Here is a 17,787-nt window from a genome sequence, read left to right as displayed (position 1 = left end):
TTTTTCGATATCTAGTATCAATTATATTATAATATTTATTTAAAACCGATATCCCCACAAAACCCTAATGAGCCTACTCTATTGAGTCTCGATAATAAACGTCGTTTGATGGTGGGTAATTCAGCTGTCAAAATGTTGTAAAAGCTGTTTTACTGTCACAAATGATAACTATTGCATTGTGAGTATCACGTCAGGAAGAAACAAAGCCCCATTTGGCTTGGTTCTTTAAGTATTTGAATAGAGTTAGCTCGAGAAAAATCTCGTAGTGGAATAATAACTAAGTACAGTTTTTCTGCCATTTTGTCGAGATGCACAGAAGTAGCATTGAGGTTTCTCTTTTCGTATTTTCTGTTTGAAATATTATGGTGTTATTCTAGTCATCGCTGGTCGCTCCTCGGTTTTGGTGTGTCGTAAAATGATGGTCAAGGTATGTTGAATACTAATCGACTGATCAAATGAATTCAAAGTTCAACTCTGGCTGTGTTAAGGGTAAATCAAATAATAAGAACGTAAACAGTTCAGTATATTTTTCATTTAACGAACCATTGGTGCCAACAAAACAGCTTTAGTTGTTTTTCTTTGTTATTTTAAGTGTGTTCAATATGAATTTCCATTTATTTTTCATCGCGGAAGTAACCTGAGTAGGTTCAGTTACTTGCTTATGTTGGTCATTATCAATCGAAATTATGCATAATCAATTGTTTCCCAATAATTATTGCTTTCTTCTTGCTCTGACAGCCCTTAGGTAGCTTGCCCACTGTGTCATGTAAGACAGTGACAGAATGTTCAGTTTACTGCAAAATACGAAAACGGCGAAGACGGATTTTTCGATTAAAAATCTTTTTTTTTCTTCACTAGCACTAGAATGCTGATTCCGTCTAGGGCGCAGGCTGTAAAATACTGGTCCGAGTTTTAATTTTTCTTTTTTCAGTCCATCATCGATCATTGCACAAAACAACATATTTAGAACAAGGGGAAAAAATTGCCTTTCGTCACTCTCGACGGAGAGAATTTGAAAAATACACAATAGTGCAACATTTATTTATTTTTCCTTGAAACAGTTTAGGTATCAGAGGTTAAGTTAACAGTTAATCAGTGGAAACAATTACGCTTGTACTGGGCGAAATTATCGTCTATGTTAGAATAATAATACCAGGCAGCGAGGTCCCATTGTCCACCATCGTACACATCAGCGCATGCTTAGGGAAAAATATCCGACAGTATTACTGCGCCTGAAAATAACAAGAGAAGTTATCTCTCGCGTCTTAGATATAAGCAAAGAGTGAATTCAGTGTTTTTATATTTAGCATTTTAACATCACTCGACGATTACATTCACAACACTAGCGAGACCTCTATTTTTCACTTTGAATTTATTAACTAGTTTTCTATACGGTGAAGCAACATTGTATATTTCTGTCGGTATCAAGCGAACTCCACGAAATTATCTGGCATAACGAATCGCTATTTCGTGTCTTTCATGAGGGAGTGGATTAATCGCTTGTGTACTCAGTATGTACATAAAGTTTTGTTCGTTTGAAATTATAGACGATCGTTTTAAATAGTAGCGCTGTATTAAGATAGATTTATTCGTCTTCTTTATATCTTTATTAAATTGATATAACCAATAAAATGTCGTCCTGCAGGACTCAGGAAGAAAAACGCTCCCGAATGCGACTTCGGAGATGGACGAGTTTCCCGGCTGAGTTTCCCCGTCGTTTAGATGGGAAAGTCAGACGTGTACATGAATTACTGAATTTCCCACAAAGCTCCCAAAGTCTGCTGCTCGATCTTTGCACCGATCTATAGTCAGGCTTACAATAGTTTCGTTTTCCATCTTTGTTGAACAGTGAAATTGCCGCAGTAACTTAACTTTAAAAACGTCACTGTAAAGAAAAATACATGAGGGAGTCAATGGCTTAATTTGAATTCTCTGAATTGTGCAGAGTTTGTCACCCTATAAGTAATCACCTACATTTATACTGCACGAGTATAGGCTACACACGGCCTCTTGTTAATTTGCTACACAAGGAACGATTTGCGGTAATAGATCACGTGTAGGGTTCTAAGTAGTCTGTTATAAATCTAATTTAATTGTATTCAAGGAATACGGGTTTGGGTTCAAAGTAAACTTAGTGCGTTCAAGGTGTGAGGGTAAAAGAAACTCGTTTTTTTAATTTAAAAGATGTAGGATTTTTGGTGAGTATTCTTTTCGATTACAAAAAGAGAGATTAGGAAAATTGATGTCACGTGACGCAGATAAACAGGAAGCACAATGAAGAAATTTTTGTGTACAGGAGACGAGATAAAACCCGTTATAATTAAGGCATCCTAACTTAGTCTTGGGACACTTATGCTACTTCTTCAGAAGTTAGAATACTTCTATGCCAAAAGTGAAGGTTGTTTTTGCCATTTCTGGATTCAACCATATCTAGTTCCTTACCGTTTCTTTCTGTACATTCGAAACATTGAATTAAGTCATGTATTATTATTACCGGGTACTCATATCCCTGGTTGGATTTTCACTGTTTGTGTTACGGAGCAGTTCACAAGGTAGGTTGATTGGATGAGATCTACACACCATCATTTTGATTGTGCGTATTCCTTGATTTGGTGTAACAAATAAATGTGTCATGTTTGGGGTCAATTTTCTACGCGAAATTTATACGGTCAGTATACCGTCGTTCTAGGAAATTTGTCCTCTAGTAAAAACCTTGTGTCTGAAAATGTTCTCAGCGGACCCTTCGCGCAATTCTTCCGAACAATGTGTTTTTCATTAATTCACTTTTTCACCAGAGCTAACGATCATCTAAAAATTAACAACTAATTACTATGAAATATTTACTTGATAGGATTTTGTCCAAACAACTGGATACACATAGAAGGTTCTTGTTACAGGTTCTCATCCGGGGCCGTGAACTGGAACGGAGCCAAAGCTGCCTGTGAAGCCCTGGGATCTAAGCTCGCAATAGTGAAATCACAGGCTGAGCAACAAGCGCTTGCCCCTAAAATATCACACAGGACATGGATTGGTTTGTACAGGGATCCCAAGAACAAATCACGCTGGCTGTGGCTTGATGGAACGCGCCCTAGTTACACTCGATGGGGCAGAGGAGAACCAGACGATATTAGGGAAGAATGTGGGGAACTTTATTACAAGGCTGATGGGTGGAGTTGGAGTGACGACGGCTGTTTATATAAGCGTCATTATGTTTGCGAAAGAAATGGTAAGCCAGAGAATACCATGTAATAATAAGAACGTAAACAGTTCAGTGTATTTTTAATTCAGCATACCATTAGTGCCAACAAAGCAGCTTTAGTTGTTTTTCTTTGTTATTTTAATATACATTTACCTTTATTTTTGATTGCGGAAGTAACCTGAGTAGATTAAGTTACTTGCTTACGTTGCTTATTATCAATCGAAATTATGGTTTTGCTTTGACAGCCAATACGTAGCTTGTCTACTGTGTCGTGTTTGATTCAATGACACTGATATAAAATATTCAATTTACTGCAAAATACGAAAACGGCGAAGGCGGATCTTTCGATTAAAAATATTTTCGGCCATTTTTTTTCTTCACTAGCACTAGAATGCTAGCCTGCCGGCCGCAGACGGAGACATTCACATGGCTTGATTCCGTCTGCGGCGCAGGCTGTAAAATACTGGTCCGAATTTTAATTTTCCTTTTTTCAGTCCGTCACAAAACAACATAATTAGAACGAGGGGGAGAAAAGTTGCCGTTCGTCACTCTCGACGGAGAGAATTTGAAGAATACACAATTTTCCTTGAAACAGTTTAGGTATCAGTGGTTAAGTTAAGAGTTAATCAGTGGAAACAATTACGCTTGTATTGGGCGAAATTATCGTCCTTGTTAGAATAATAATACCGAGCAGCGACCATTGTGCACCATCGTACGCATCAGCGCATGCTTATAGGGAAACTTATCCGGCAGAATTACTGTGCCTGAAAATAACAAGAGAAGTTCTCTCTCGCGTCTTACCTATAACCAAAGAATTCAGTGTTTTTATATTTAGCGTTATAATATTACTCGACGATTACATTCACAACACTAGCGAGCCCTCCATTTTTCATTTTGAATTTAGTACGGCTAGTTTTCTATACGGTGATGCAAATTGCGGTATTTCAGTCGGTATCAAGCGAAGATCAAATTTTTACCGTCACTTTTTTTTTTGGAAAATGTTTAATTCGCAACTAGTGTATTTTATTCGTTAATTAAATTAATTAATAATTAAATTAATTAAATAATTAGATATTCTAACTATTTTAGACCAAAGCTAGGAGTGCTGTTTTTTTTCAACCATTGAGCTGAGTATTTTTAAAACACATAGGGTCAGTTATTAAAAGACAGTTTAGACGGTGTTTAACAAAACCACGCTCTAAACCATTTTCAATTTTGCCAACAATCATATCTAATTATTATCTGCTGCCGACAGTAACAAGAAGGCTTTGTATCCCAGACTAGAAAACTATTTATCTACTTAAAATAAACCTCTTATAAACAGATTTGGAGGCTCACTGATTGTCTTAAACCGCGGTCTAAGTTAGACTCTGTTTAAATAACTGGCCAATAGTTTTGTTTATTACCAATTTCCTAATTTTGTGAATCACTGAAATACATGAGGGAATAAATGGCTTAATTTGAATTTTCTAACCTGTGCAGAGCTTATCACCCTATAAGCAATCGCCCGCATTTATATGGCACGAGTATAGGCTACAACAATGATAGCCTCTTGTTAATTTGCTACACAAGGAACGATTTGCAGTAATAGATCGCGTGTAGGGTTCTAAGAAGCCGGTTTTAAATCATTTTATATTTTTAATTGTATTCAAGGAATACGGGTTTTGGTTTTCAAAGTGGACTTGCGGTCAAAGTGTGAGGGTAACGGAAACGTGTTTTTTTTAATTTAAAACATGACCTACTTAATTGAAACCAAAAATGTAGGATTTTTTGGTCAGTATTCTTTTCGATTTTAAAAAGAGAGATTAGGAAAATGGTCTTGTCTCCAATGATGTCTCGTGACGCAGATAAAGGGAAGTACAATGAAGAAATTTTTGTGTACAGAAGACGAGATAAAACCCGTTATAATTAAGGCATCCTAACTTAGTCTTGGGAGACGTAAACTATGCTACTTCTTCAGAAGTTAGAATACTTCTATGCCAACAGTGAAGGTTGTTTTTGCTATTTCTGGATTCAACCATCTGTAGTTCCTCACCGTTACTTTCTGTGCATTCGAAATGTTGAATTGATTTTTTTTTTGTTTCTGTCATGCATTATTATTACCGGGTACTCATATTCCTGGTTGCATTTTCATTGTTTGTGTTACGGAGCAGTTCACAAGGTAGGTTGATTGGTTGGATGAGATTGTACACTCCATCATTTCGATCGCGCGTATTCCTTGATTTGGCGTAACGAATAAATGTGTCATGTTTGGGATCAATTTTCTACGCGAAATTTATACGGTCAGTATACCGTCGTTTTAGGAAATTTGTCCTCTAGTAAAAATCTTGTGTCTGAAAATGTCCTAAGCGGACCTTGGCGCAATTCTTCTGAGCAGTGTGTTTTATTTTCACAGTGAAAAGCAATGGCAGTCCATTTATTTATTTTTTCACCCGGAGCTGATGATCATCTAAAAATTAAAAAAACTAATTACTGTGAAATATTTACTTTATAGGATTATGTCCAAAAAACTGGATACACATACAAGGTTCTTGTTACAAGATCTCCTCCGGTGCTGTGAACTGGAATGCAGCCAAATCCGCCTGTGAAGCCCTGGGATCTAAGCTCGCCGTAGTGAAATCACAGGCTGAACAACAAGCTCTTGCCCCTAAAATATCACACAGGACATGGATTGGTTTGTACAGGGATCCCAAGAACAAATCACGCTGGCTGTGGCTTGATGGAACGCGCCCTATTTACACTCGATGGGGCAGAGGAGAACCAGACGATATTAGGGAAGAATGTGGGGAACTTTACTACAAGGCTGATGGGTGGAGTTGGAGTGACGACGGCTGTTTATATAAGCGTCATTATGTTTGCGAAACAAATGGTAAGCCAGAGAACTGTACCATGTAAAAAATGACGTATTGATCATTCTATCACTATATATCTTAAGAAATGTCAGTAAATGTAATTATCTTTTGATTTAAATAGTTCATTTCAAGTTGGCTACCAAAGACATGCATCATGTTCTTGGGAACTTGACTCCGTCTTCAGGGTTATAATGACGTATGTAATAGACCCGATGCAAAAATGGTTGAAATTTTAATATTCTTCTGTTTGCATTCAAATTAGCCCTGCTAACCTCGCTCTTGAGTTAAAAAATCAAAACAATATTACCCTTGAACGAGGCTAGTGAGGCTAATTTGAATGCAGACAAAGGAATACTAAAATGTCAGCCATTTTTCCGTTTGAGATATGCCGGCAAATGAGAAAAGGGAAAATTACCGTGGGATAGGAAGGAGCAAGTGACAGCAATAACAAATATATAGAGTGAACGTTTGGACAAATAATAGTAATAATTCTATTTCAGATAAAAAAACAAAACAAAACTAAAATCACTAATAAAAAATATATAAATAAAAAATCAATAAATCAATTAATAATTAGATAAATAAATAAAACGATAAAAAAGTAAATAAGCAACTAGGCAGGAAATGGCTTTCAAAGAAACAGTGTTTTTCTCTCCAAATTTCGAGCCATTTGTTGTTTTGTGATGTTGCTTCATTTCTTTTTTGCCAGCTAATTATTGTCAAAAGCTTTCTGTGGGTAATGGTGTGCACGTATCTCCTTCCCATTGCCTCTCTTCCAGTCAAGGCTATGGAGCAACTTGTTCGTTTTCTTGTGCTCGTGGATACCGACTCAGTGGTCCTTCATCTACTCAGTGTGGAAAAGGAAGAGTCTGGAACCGAAACGTGAATTCAATCACCTGTAATGGTTTGTAACTGAAATTCATTCATATTTTTACTTTACGAAAGCAAAAATTTCTTTACCAAAAAAGCCCAATAAAGTCCCCTATTTTTAGCATGCGGTTAACAAACTATAATTTCACAAGACAACAGTATTCTTAGAAACTAATGGATGTGTATATAGACATAAAAAAAAATTCCCAGTCTAATGTCAGTTATGAGTGATTTGCTAGCAAAATCACAGGGCTGGCTGAATAGTTCAAATCAAATTGTTTCATAGTTTTCCCTTAATTATATGTTTCTGAATTATAAAATCGCATGGTACAAATTATCTGTAACATTTTGGAAAGGTTGACATAAGTCCAATCTGTTTAATCTATTTTACTTCCAGTTGCAAAGTGCCCAGCTCTTACTGTTAACCGCCTCGTCAAAACATCACCAAACAGTTGTGTGACGTCACAGATGAAATACAACACCACATGCTCATTCACTTGTCCACAGGGATACCAGCTACAAGGTCCCTCATTTAAACAATGCAGGGCGAATGGACAGTGGACAAACAGGGCTAAGACAGTTTCATGCGTTGGTAAGTTTTCTGTTGATTGTCGCACAAAGAAGTTGTCTTCGCTCACATTATCTATGCTGAAGACTAACAAGCGGAGGTATTAAAAACAATAAAATGATTTTTGCAGATGTTGACGAGTGTTCTGTGTCAAACAACGGCGGATGCAGTCACAAGTGTGTGAATACCGCTGGGGGCTATAAATGTGAATGTCCAGATCCGGAACTGAGCCTGTCACTTGATAAGAGGACCTGTCATGGTAAATATCAAATCATGAGGTTATTGTTGTGCAGTAATATGATAGAGTGACTTTCAATTAATTAGATTTAGACTTAAACTAAAGTAATCACGCTGGCCAAATGCTGAAAAGTCAAACACTAATACAATTTACCAATAGGAAGCAGGAAGCAACACAAATACAAATACGTTTCTTGGGAAAATGTTGTGATTTCCTTGGAAACCACATTACTTAATAATTCCCGCAGATAAGTTTTTAATTTATTAACGATTTTCCACTACATAGTAATCAGGGAAAAGCTTTTCCAAACTGGCATAGCACTAAAATAGAATGCTGACAAATCATTCCTTGTCACCATTATATAACGCATAAATAAAATGATTCAGCCTAAGATCAAAGAATTAAACGGTGCACAATTTAAAGATAAATAGTAGAAAATGCAAGGTAAATTAGATTTTCTACCAAACCATGCATTTGCATATTTCGTTGAAAACCAGTCTCCTTTTCTGTGTTGTATTTTGTGAAATGATTTTCACATAATTTTTATCTTCAGGTTTCTTCACATATTATAGCGCACCCTTAAATAAGCATCGCCATTAAAAGGCAGAAAGCACATTTTAATTTTCTTTTATTTTAGCTCCAGGTGTCGATGTTCATTGCAACAGCAATAATATGACCATTACCATTCCCAAGTCCCTCTTCCGTGGCATTGACCGTGAGCATCTTCGACTCCTTGACACCACATGCAAAGCTACAGAAACAAGCGCATACTTCTCACTCACAACACCGCTAACCGGTTGCGACACAAAGCGCAGGCACACGCCTACAACCATTGTCTACTCCAACGCAGTTTTGGAAATCCCTGTCGCTGCTAAAGATGTCATAACGCGCGTGCGTGAACTAGAAATTCAGTTCAGCTGTTACTACTCCAAATATGGCGTAGTGTCATCAGTTGGTTGGAGACCAAATAACAGAAAACTCGTGTTTAACGATGAAGGCAAAGGAAACTTTACACTCTCCCTGAACATGTTTCCTGACAAGAGATTCGTGAGTCCTTACATGAAGGACGATTTCCCTGTTGCTGTGGTGCTGCGCAGACCTTTGTTCTTTGAGGTGTCAGTATCATCAAGTGATAAGCAGCTGTCTGTCATGGCTGGTCGATGTTTTTCCACACCCACTCAGGATCAGAAGAATCCTTTGAAGTACGAGTTCATTACAAAAGGGTAAGAAAACTATTAGGTAATTGCCATTCTTAAAGCCATTCCGCCAGACTGCGACCTTCGGTTTCCTGACAGCTCATTTCGTGAGTGAAAAACCTTCAAGCAAAAAATGCCTCTTCCTAAGAGCTCATTTCTCAGTACTCCCTTCACGTCAAAAATGGGGAAATTATGAACCGAATAGAATGTTCATTTTTCAATTGAACTTCGGTTTTCCATGGCCAGATCTCTCTTTTCATTATAATTATTCACAAAAATAAAAAAGCTTGACGCCTGTTAAGGGTATAGATTGCTATCCAAATGTCCCAGGGTAACAATGCAGTGTGGAATTAAGCTTGACATTCGCTATGATATCGCTATTTCTTTATTAGGTTAGTGCCATGGACAAGAAAGTTTATGCGTTAAATTTGCGCCACTGTTAAGTAGAAGTATATGAGTCAGTTGTTATTCTCTTTTAGGTGGCCAAGCGATGTCACAGTTAAATACCATTCCTCGTCTTCAGTCAGTGCCCAGCGGTTTAGTTTGGAAGCCTTCAAGTTCATTGCTGATCATCCATTCGTGTTTGTTCACTGTCACGTGATCGTATGCAATGCAAGTAACCCAAGCTCTGAGTGTGTTAAAAAATGTCCATCAAGTGGCCGAGGAAGACGTGAAGTAAGCGATCACGTGACTGATGCTGTATACTCTTTGGCCCAGGGCCCACTCCAGCTGGCACGTGAGAAGCGAGAGGAAAAGAGTGACAGTACTGCAGACAAGAGTGGTAAGTGAATATAATGGTAGCAAGGGTTTGCTTGCAGTAACCTTACAGGCTTATAATATACACAGTAAAATTTCACTTCTCATTTTGAATCAATTTTTTCCTGAAATGGCTCATTTTTGTTAGAATGTTAATCAAAATCTTCCAAAAACATGAACTCTGAATGGTACCTGTTAAAAGCAGATCTATCACAACGCGTCATGCCGAATTTTTTTTAACGAGCATCGTATTAACTCAAGTTCATTTCCTCTAGGTTCCAGTCCTGCTCTTATGATGACCCTGTTTGTGATGTGTGTTGCTTGTTTGGCGGGAACAGCGTTGATGGTGTTCAAGAAGTCACGTGACAAGCCTGTTGGGTACACTGTGCTTGCCACTAGTGATCAAGAGTGAAAACAAATTCACTAACAGCAACTGGACTTGACACAATTATAGGCAACTTGAGTTCGAGATATTCATTTCTTTAGAAAAGGATTTCATGAAAATGACTGTTTTGGTTTAAATCTAATTTTTTAAAATAGTTTGTTTCAGTAACTTGAACATAGTATCTAACTATATTATTGAATGGCTAATTTTTGTGTTGCAGCTTTTTACACAGAAAATTTAAAGTTTCTATACTGATGCGAACATTACTTTCAAAATATTCCAGTATGTTACACATAGTTGGCTGAAATAAGCCAGACAGTTTGGCGAGCACCAAATTTTTCTGCTGAGAAATGGCTTCGTTTTAACTACTTCGGTTCATTTGGACTTTTTCTTTCCCCTAATGTTGAGGTACCCGGCACGGAGATCCTATACCTTGTGTGTTAAGTCTTTTGAGGGAACTCCTTCCAAGCCATTCTTTGCTGCATTCAACCATCATCAGGCTATTAATAAAAATTGAATATTGAAAGTTGAATTGATAGTAATCAGGGCCACCCAACGGTCCATTTCGGTCGATATCTACCCGGAAGAATTAAGTCACCTCAGAAATTCGGGTTTAGTTCTAAAGAAAATCTTTAAGTTTTCTTCGGAAAAATGGTACCTCAAAATTTTGACAATGTAAAACTAATTCCTTCCGTTTTCGGAGGGGAGGAATTTGTCGTTAAAATATGCCGAAATACGGTTACCTCGCATTTTTGTAAAGCCAACAACAGCTCGCAAATTCAGTGATTAAGATTCCATTCCCTAAAAATTGTTGCAAGATAAATTCTCAGCTAAAGAATCCAAAGAGATCTAACTGTATTAGATTACACAAATATACTAGTCTTTTAAAGGACACAAAACTATCTGCGAACACAGCAGAGAACATTTTACGTAATTTGCCTTCATGTTCTCGTTGGGTGACTCTGTGCAACGATGTGAAACTATTTCATATTTTTGAAAGAAGACAAGCTTTTAGAAAGTTCGTATAACAAATATTCTTTTGACTAATGCTGAAGTACTTTGACATTCACACTAGCGTATCGTAAATTGCTTTACAGGTGAATATCTCAAGCTCAAGGACTAAGCAGCAGGTGTATAAATACTGAACAGCGTGAGAACTCAACTTATGCTTTGGAATACTTACATGTTAGAGTGTTTATATCTCGAGTCAAGGAAGCTTAGTTTTGTAGTCATAGCTGTTCAGAATTCTACTCCTCGTGATTTTATTTTTACTGGATTGTCAAAAAGATCTCATTAAATTAAGGGTGCTTCGCTTTATTAGCTCTATTTAAAAGACTTTTGAGAGGATTGGCTAGTGCAGCTGCCAGTTAAACTACAAACGAGTAAAGGCGCGTGTTGGCTTGACTTTTCAGGTGTTAAATCCACTTTTTTCGCTGTGTATTGGAGGCATTTCTCTTTCTTTGAATTCGAAGATGATTGCGTTAATATCGCGCATGTGCAGACGGACGCTTTTTGGCCAAAGTTGGGTCCAGGTGAATGAAACGCCCCTGAAAGGAGACAAAATTTGATGAAAAGTATAGAAAGATGTCAAGTACTGAAAAACGCTTTTGGGAAATTATAATGACTTGAGAAAAGTCATAATTGGACGATCGCCTTTTTGCCGGCATCTGAAACTGGTATTTAGGAGTAATTGACATAAGTAGTAGAGTAATTGACATAAGTAGTAGATCATGGTTTGTCTACATGTTTGCTCACAAGGAAGAGATACTACCTCCAGAAAAGGTTAAAGGAAACATTGACGGTGGAAAGAAGTTATGAGAAGCTATGCACCTTACCAGACGTTGGAAGAATTTTACAACTGTGGCAGATGGTTGCGTGTTTAAAATCATCTGGCGGCATAGCTTGGCCTCTTTGTAAACGAAGGTAGTCTCTTCAGCGACATAACACAAAACAGTTTTTTACTTATGCAATCAATATTTACTAGCGTTAATCCACAAGTAATGCGGTGTTGGTTGCTTTGCGCTTTTTTTTTCTTTATCAGGGGATCAATAAAATGCTCAATTGCATTAGTTCAAGTGAGTGGTTACTGCGCACGCGCGACCGCTTTCGCACAGTTCGTGATCACATCCTCCTGCATTTCGATTTTTGCGAATAACTTCGTAAAAATGAACCGTTTTATGCTCACGCTTTAGGGAATCTTTTTCTCCCTTTGATATTAATATTTACTGTTTATTTGCTAATATCCGCACAAAAATGTCCTGTTTACTTGGCACAACCCTAGTAACAAAAATAGATCTTTGGTTATAATTACCTCCCGTTTGTGTTGTAGTATATCTCTGATATCCCGGGATCAATGATGAATTTCTTGGATTGAAGCATTTTCCGAATTCTTTGTTTGTTTGCTTGTTGTTGCTTTGTTTTAAGAGAGAAGTGAAGGCTTAATAGAAGTAGTCAATGGGGCTCGATAACCTCAGGCAATTCTACTTTCCGTCTACATTGGGTGACAAACGCTATCTTACTTTTGAGCATATCGCTAAAAAATATCCCGTCAACCTCTAGCTCATTGAACATGAAATGATAGGGTAATCCGATTTTGCGTATCATTATTAAACATGATACTTAGCTGGAACTTTTGCTTCATTTCTTTTTCAAGCAACAAGGTTTCTCACAGGGTCTTCTTGGACTGCTTTTTCACATGTTTAAACCAATGCGACAAATTTTGCCAAACGCACACTTTCCCCGTTTAATTTTTCATTTCTCGTCATCAATGCCACCAACGAGAAGCAAGTATATATATATACAGGGTTTTAGATCCGTTTTTACCGCGAACCGCGAACCTCTGGATGTCACGTGACCAGTCTTGAGGTTTTCGACGTGTGTTTTCAACGTAGAGAGGTAGGTTTTCACGTATGTCATTTACCTGAAAGTTTTAAGCGTACAACGCTTGTTTTGTCTCACGTAACGATACAAAAAGTTTGTGGAGCAAGTCTTTATCCATTAACAGAGGCACAGATTCGGGCGAAATGCTAAATTTGATAAATCCTATTGGATCTTGAAAACAAGTGCCATTCATGGCAGTTGATTTAAAATGGCGGCCGTAAATTTGCAAGAAAAACTGAATCGAATTACGTTTGAACGTCTAACCGCAAACCGTGGTTAGAGGTTCGCGGTAAACTTGGATCTAAAACTCTCCAATGACAAGTTTCAGTGACCGTACGACTTGAGGATTTCCTACGAATTTCTACTTGTAGAACTGAAATAGGAGATAAAAGCCAGATGCAGCTATTGTTTCAATTTCTTAGAAGGAAAGTAGACACCCAAACAAAACTCAAACAGACAAACAAAAGCAAACAAAAATAAAGAAATAATAAGATAAAAATAAGCGATAAGAGTATCTGACGTTTCGATGACTAAAACACAAAACAAAACAAAACAAAACGAAACAAACAACTGAAGACAGAATTTTATGTTCAACCATAGTACGATAATTCGACAAAATTTCCTTGAAACTTTTGTCAAAAGAATGGTATGAAATAACAATAACTTGGAAAGACCTTGAAGCTAAATTGCAGTGCGTTAACAGATGAATTACAGAGACCTCAGGTCATTAACTTGAGGTGTCCGCTGTTTGTTAATATGATACTTACAAAATTGCAAAATATTTACACATGCCATGCATGTGACAGCGATTTTTCTCTATTTTTGGACAAATAGATTAATAAACGAATATCAGTTATCAACCAAATGTTACAGGGATACCTGCACTCGTGTAACTTCCTTAGGGAAAGTCACCGAATAATGTTTTATCGCTGATTAAAATTACTTGCGAATTTATTTACAGTGTTAGTTATTCATACAGCCTTAGCTCATCGATCCCATATTCTTGTTTTCCTGCACGTTGATTTGCCGACATTCAAAGCTTTCTACTTCAGCTCTACTACGGCCAGCAATGGTATCTGATCGTGCTTTCGAAGAAATTAAGTTCTTTCCTTCACTGGACGTGTGTTCGATACTCTCTCCAAATTTGCAGATGAGTATTCTACGAAATTCCCTCCTAAACAAAGGATTCATTCCTGCGTAAATGAATGGATTGATGGTGTTAGATAAACTCAAGCAAAAGGCGCACATCAGTTGAACATTTATTGGTATGTCACCGACTTCAACGAAACGAGCCAAGATGGTGATGATCCAGACAGGCATCCGGCAAAACATGAATGCAAAAACCACAACAAACAGAGATCTGCTCAGTCGAATTTCGTTTACGCTGATTGCTGTATTTCGTCCGTGTGCCATTACAATGTTGTGATCTCCAACCGTTTTAGCAACTTTGATGTAACTGAATATCGTCAAAGCCAATGGAAGGAGGAAAAAGAGACCAACTACGACAAAGTAGTGACGCATGAGTCCAAATTTACCCAAATGCTTGTTTAAGCACGCTGCAAACCCTGGAACAAAGTGAAATCCCTGCAAACTAGTAAGACTCGGAATCAAGATATAGAAAATCACAAACGCCCATGCAAAGCCCAGTACAATACGAGATTTTGTTTTCGAGAAAAATCGTTCATATTGTTCATTCGACTTGCACATCCTCACATATCTGTTGACGGTTGTTAAGGCCATAGTTACAGGTGAGACGTAAACCACAAAAAGGCTGAAATATGAGTGCATTTGACAAGCTGTTTCTCCGAAAGGCCATTGGCTTGAGATGAGTACTTCTGCTACAAGAGGCATGACAAAAAAGGCGGCTATTAAATCACTTACAGCCAAGGCGATGATGTAAAGATTTGTGGTTGTACGAAGATGCGAATTCCTGTAAACCGAGAGACATACTAGGGTGTTGCCAAGGAGTTATAAGATTTTTAAACCAATGATCGAACCAGCTTCGAAGATCTTTAAAGCTGTACTACGCGACTCTAACTCGGCCGTCATTCTTGCAATGAAATTCTCTAACTTTTCTTTCTGAACGTTCGCTTCAAAAGCGTTTCCTTATATGCAAGTCCATAATTGGTCTCGAGCTCTTCCAGCCAGCAGGTGGTCTTTGTTTGCGTCTTAATTTACAGATGCCCTAAATATTTTATTGATGAGTTTACTCGCTTTTATAGACCATTTCCGAGTTGCTTTGAACCTCATTATGAAAGCAAGGCTAACTGAGTGGCCGACGTTTTGACGACTAAAACAAAAATTAAAACAAACAAACAAACGAAACAGAAATAATGACAAAGCAAAACAAAAAAGAAACAACACAAACAAAAGAATTTTATATGTATGCCTGTCTAAATCACTGAATAATACGTCATGCACATTTATTCACCAGGCTTAAAATATTCCATCACATTTAATCTATTGCGCAATAATTATGCCACATATGACATTCTAATCCTAGCAGTATGTAGGATGTTTGACCCATGAACCGAGCGTAATGGCCTCAACTCCCGCTAGTCTCCTGTAGATCAGTGGTAGAGCATCCGAACAGGTTTGAGTCCTGACTCCTGATAGGACCACTCGCATTTCTTTTTTCTGAGTATGCCTCTGTCATTCACTGAATAATACATCATTTACAAGAATTTTATATTCAACAATAGTACGACAATTCCTCAAAATTCCCTTCAAACTCCTACCCAAAAGTGGAATAGTGAAATCAGTTGTCTGTGCACAAAAAAGTATTGAAAGGATTCTTCAAAGTTATAACTGTGCTGTTTTCGATGTTAGTGAAACTATTGTCAAAAGAATGGTCTGAAATAACAATAACTTGAAAGACCTTGAAGTTGAAGTGCAGTGCAATAATATCGAATCTGCAGAGCTGACCTCAGTTTGGTGTTCCTTTACTTGAGGTGTCCGTAAGCGGAGATTCAACTGTTTGGTAATATAATAACTTTCAAAAATGCGAAATATTTACATGCCATGCAACAGCAATTTTTCTCTATTTTCGAACAAATTATAGATAAATAAATGAATAATATTAGTAGTGAACCGAATTAAACAAGGATACCTGCACTCATGTAACTTCCTTTGGAACGTCACCGAATGTTTCATCATTGAGTAAAATTACTTGGGAATATACTTGTGAATGTATTTACAGTATGGATCCCATTGTCTTGTTTTCCTGCTCATTGATTTGTCGACATTCAAAGCTTTCCACTTCAGCTTTTCTACGGCTAGCAATGGTGCCTGATTGTGCCATCAATGAAACTTTGTTCTGCCCTTCATTGGATGTGTGCTGACTCTCCTCGATCTTCTGTCCAAATTTGCAGCTGAGTATTCCTCGAAATTCTCTCCTAAACAGAGGATTCATTCCCGCATAAATGAATGGATTGATGGTTTTAGATAAACTCAACGAGAAGCACAACAGTTGAACATTTCTTGGTATGTTATCAACTTCAACGAAACGAGTCAATATGGTGATGACCCAGGCAGGCATCCAGCACAACATGAATGCAAAAACCACAACAAACAGAGATCTGCTCAGTCGAATTTCGTGTACGCTGATTGCTGTATTTCGTCCGTGTGAGTGAAGACCTTCCGCCATTTGCATGCTGTGATCTCGAACCTTTTTGGCAACTTTGATGTAACTGAATATCGTTACGGCCAATGGAAGGAGAAAAAAAAGACCAAGTACAACGAAGAAGTGAAGCATGGTTCCAAATTGGCTCAAATGCTTATTTAAGCACCCTGCATACCCTGGAACGAAGTGAATTCCCTGCAAACCAGTTAGACTGGTAATCAAGATATAGAAAATCACAAACGCCCATGCAGAGCCCAGTACAATTCGAGATTTTGTTTTGGAGAAAAATCGTTCATATTGTTCATTCGCATATCTGTTGACGGCTGTTAAGCCCATAGTTACAGGCGAGACGAAAACCACAAAAAGGCTGAAATACGCGTGCATTTGACAAGCTGTTTCTCCGAAAGGCCATCGGCTTGAGATGAGTACTCCTGCTACAAGAGGCATGACGAAAATGGCGGCTATTAAATCACTTACAGCCAAGGCGATAATGTAAAGATTTGTGACTGTACGAAGTTGCGAATTCCTGTAAACCGAGAGGCAAACTAGGATGTTGCCAAGGAGAGATAAGATATTTAAAAGAATCATCGAACCAGCTTCTACGATTATTAAAGCTGTACTTCGCAGTTCTAGATCAGCCATCATACTAAAATCAACTGAATTTCAAGTTTAATAAATGTAAATATATGAAACATATATTTGAATTGCGGATGAAAGATCAAATAGAAGAAAGATCCTCGCAGTTGCTACGCAACTTAAGCAGTTTCGAAAAGATGGCCTGAAAAAAAAATTCAGGCTTAAACGGGATTCGAACCCATGCCCTCAGCGATGCCGGTGCAGTGCTCTACCAACTGAGCTATCAGGCCAACTGGGAGCTGGTTAAATTGTGAGTTCGTAATATACCCGTGAAGGATGAATAAATTAATGTAAATACTTCTCTAGAGGCCCTATGCGCCACCTTGGCACCAGGGGACAAGTAAAGTAAAAATACTTCTCACACTCATTCATAATTCATCAAGAGAAAACAAAGGAAATCACTACCGTGACCGTGGTTTGGATATGTGATCCTAATTACCATAAAATTTTGCCAACTTTAGCCTTGTATTTTTCCAAGAATTATTGATCATTTGAGAAGCCATATCAAACACTCGAAAGTGTGTTTCATCAGATATCCAAACACCTCGAAGTCGTTTAAAAAAACTCGGCTGCGTTTTTTCAACC

At 37.7% G+C, this 17,787-nt stretch overlaps 2 protein-coding genes and 1 pseudogene across 3 annotated transcripts; 1 reads left to right on the top strand and 2 right to left on the bottom strand.

The window, feature by feature from the left end:
- Nucleotides 1–2,234: 2,234 nt before the first annotated feature.
- Nucleotides 2,235–10,572, top strand: LOC146473873 (pancreatic secretory granule membrane major glycoprotein GP2-like). Of its 2 annotated transcripts, none has more exons than XM_085117848.1 (8): nt 2,235–2,552; nt 5,694–6,068; nt 6,761–6,955; nt 7,319–7,513; nt 7,620–7,748; nt 8,365–8,950; nt 9,403–9,704; nt 9,955–10,572. In XM_085117848.1, exons 1-8 carry the CDS (start codon nt 2,480–2,482, stop codon nt 10,089–10,091), a joined length of 1,992 nt encoding a protein of 663 aa, XP_084973974.1. In that variant the 5' UTR covers nt 2,235–2,479; the 3' UTR covers nt 10,092–10,572. The 2 variants fall into 2 exon arrangements, with proteins under 2 accessions (XP_084973974.1, XP_084973973.1); XM_085117847.1 differs by lacking the exon at nt 2,235–2,552 and adding an exon at nt 5,090–5,360.
- A 2,100-nt stretch (nt 10,573–12,672) lies between these two features.
- On the bottom strand, nt 12,673–14,993 carry LOC146473872 (melatonin receptor type 1B-A-like; annotated as a pseudogene).
- Nucleotides 14,994–15,554: 561 nt separating this feature from the next.
- LOC146473871 (melatonin receptor type 1B-B-like) lies at nt 15,555–17,211 on the bottom strand. The gene has a single exon (XM_085117903.1). It carries the CDS (start codon nt 17,209–17,211, stop codon nt 16,138–16,140), a length of 1,074 nt encoding a protein of 357 aa, XP_084974029.1. The 3' UTR covers nt 15,555–16,137.
- Between the last annotated feature and the right edge of the window lie 576 nt (nt 17,212–17,787).

The sequence above is a fragment of the Pavona decussata genome, unplaced genomic scaffold (genome assembly GCF_977016875.1).
Source record: "Pavona decussata unplaced genomic scaffold, jaPavDecu1.1 SCAFFOLD_92, whole genome shotgun sequence".
Lineage (NCBI taxonomy): Eukaryota > Metazoa > Cnidaria > Anthozoa > Scleractinia > Agariciidae > Pavona > Pavona decussata.
This window is presented reverse-complemented; position numbering and strand designations above follow the sequence as displayed.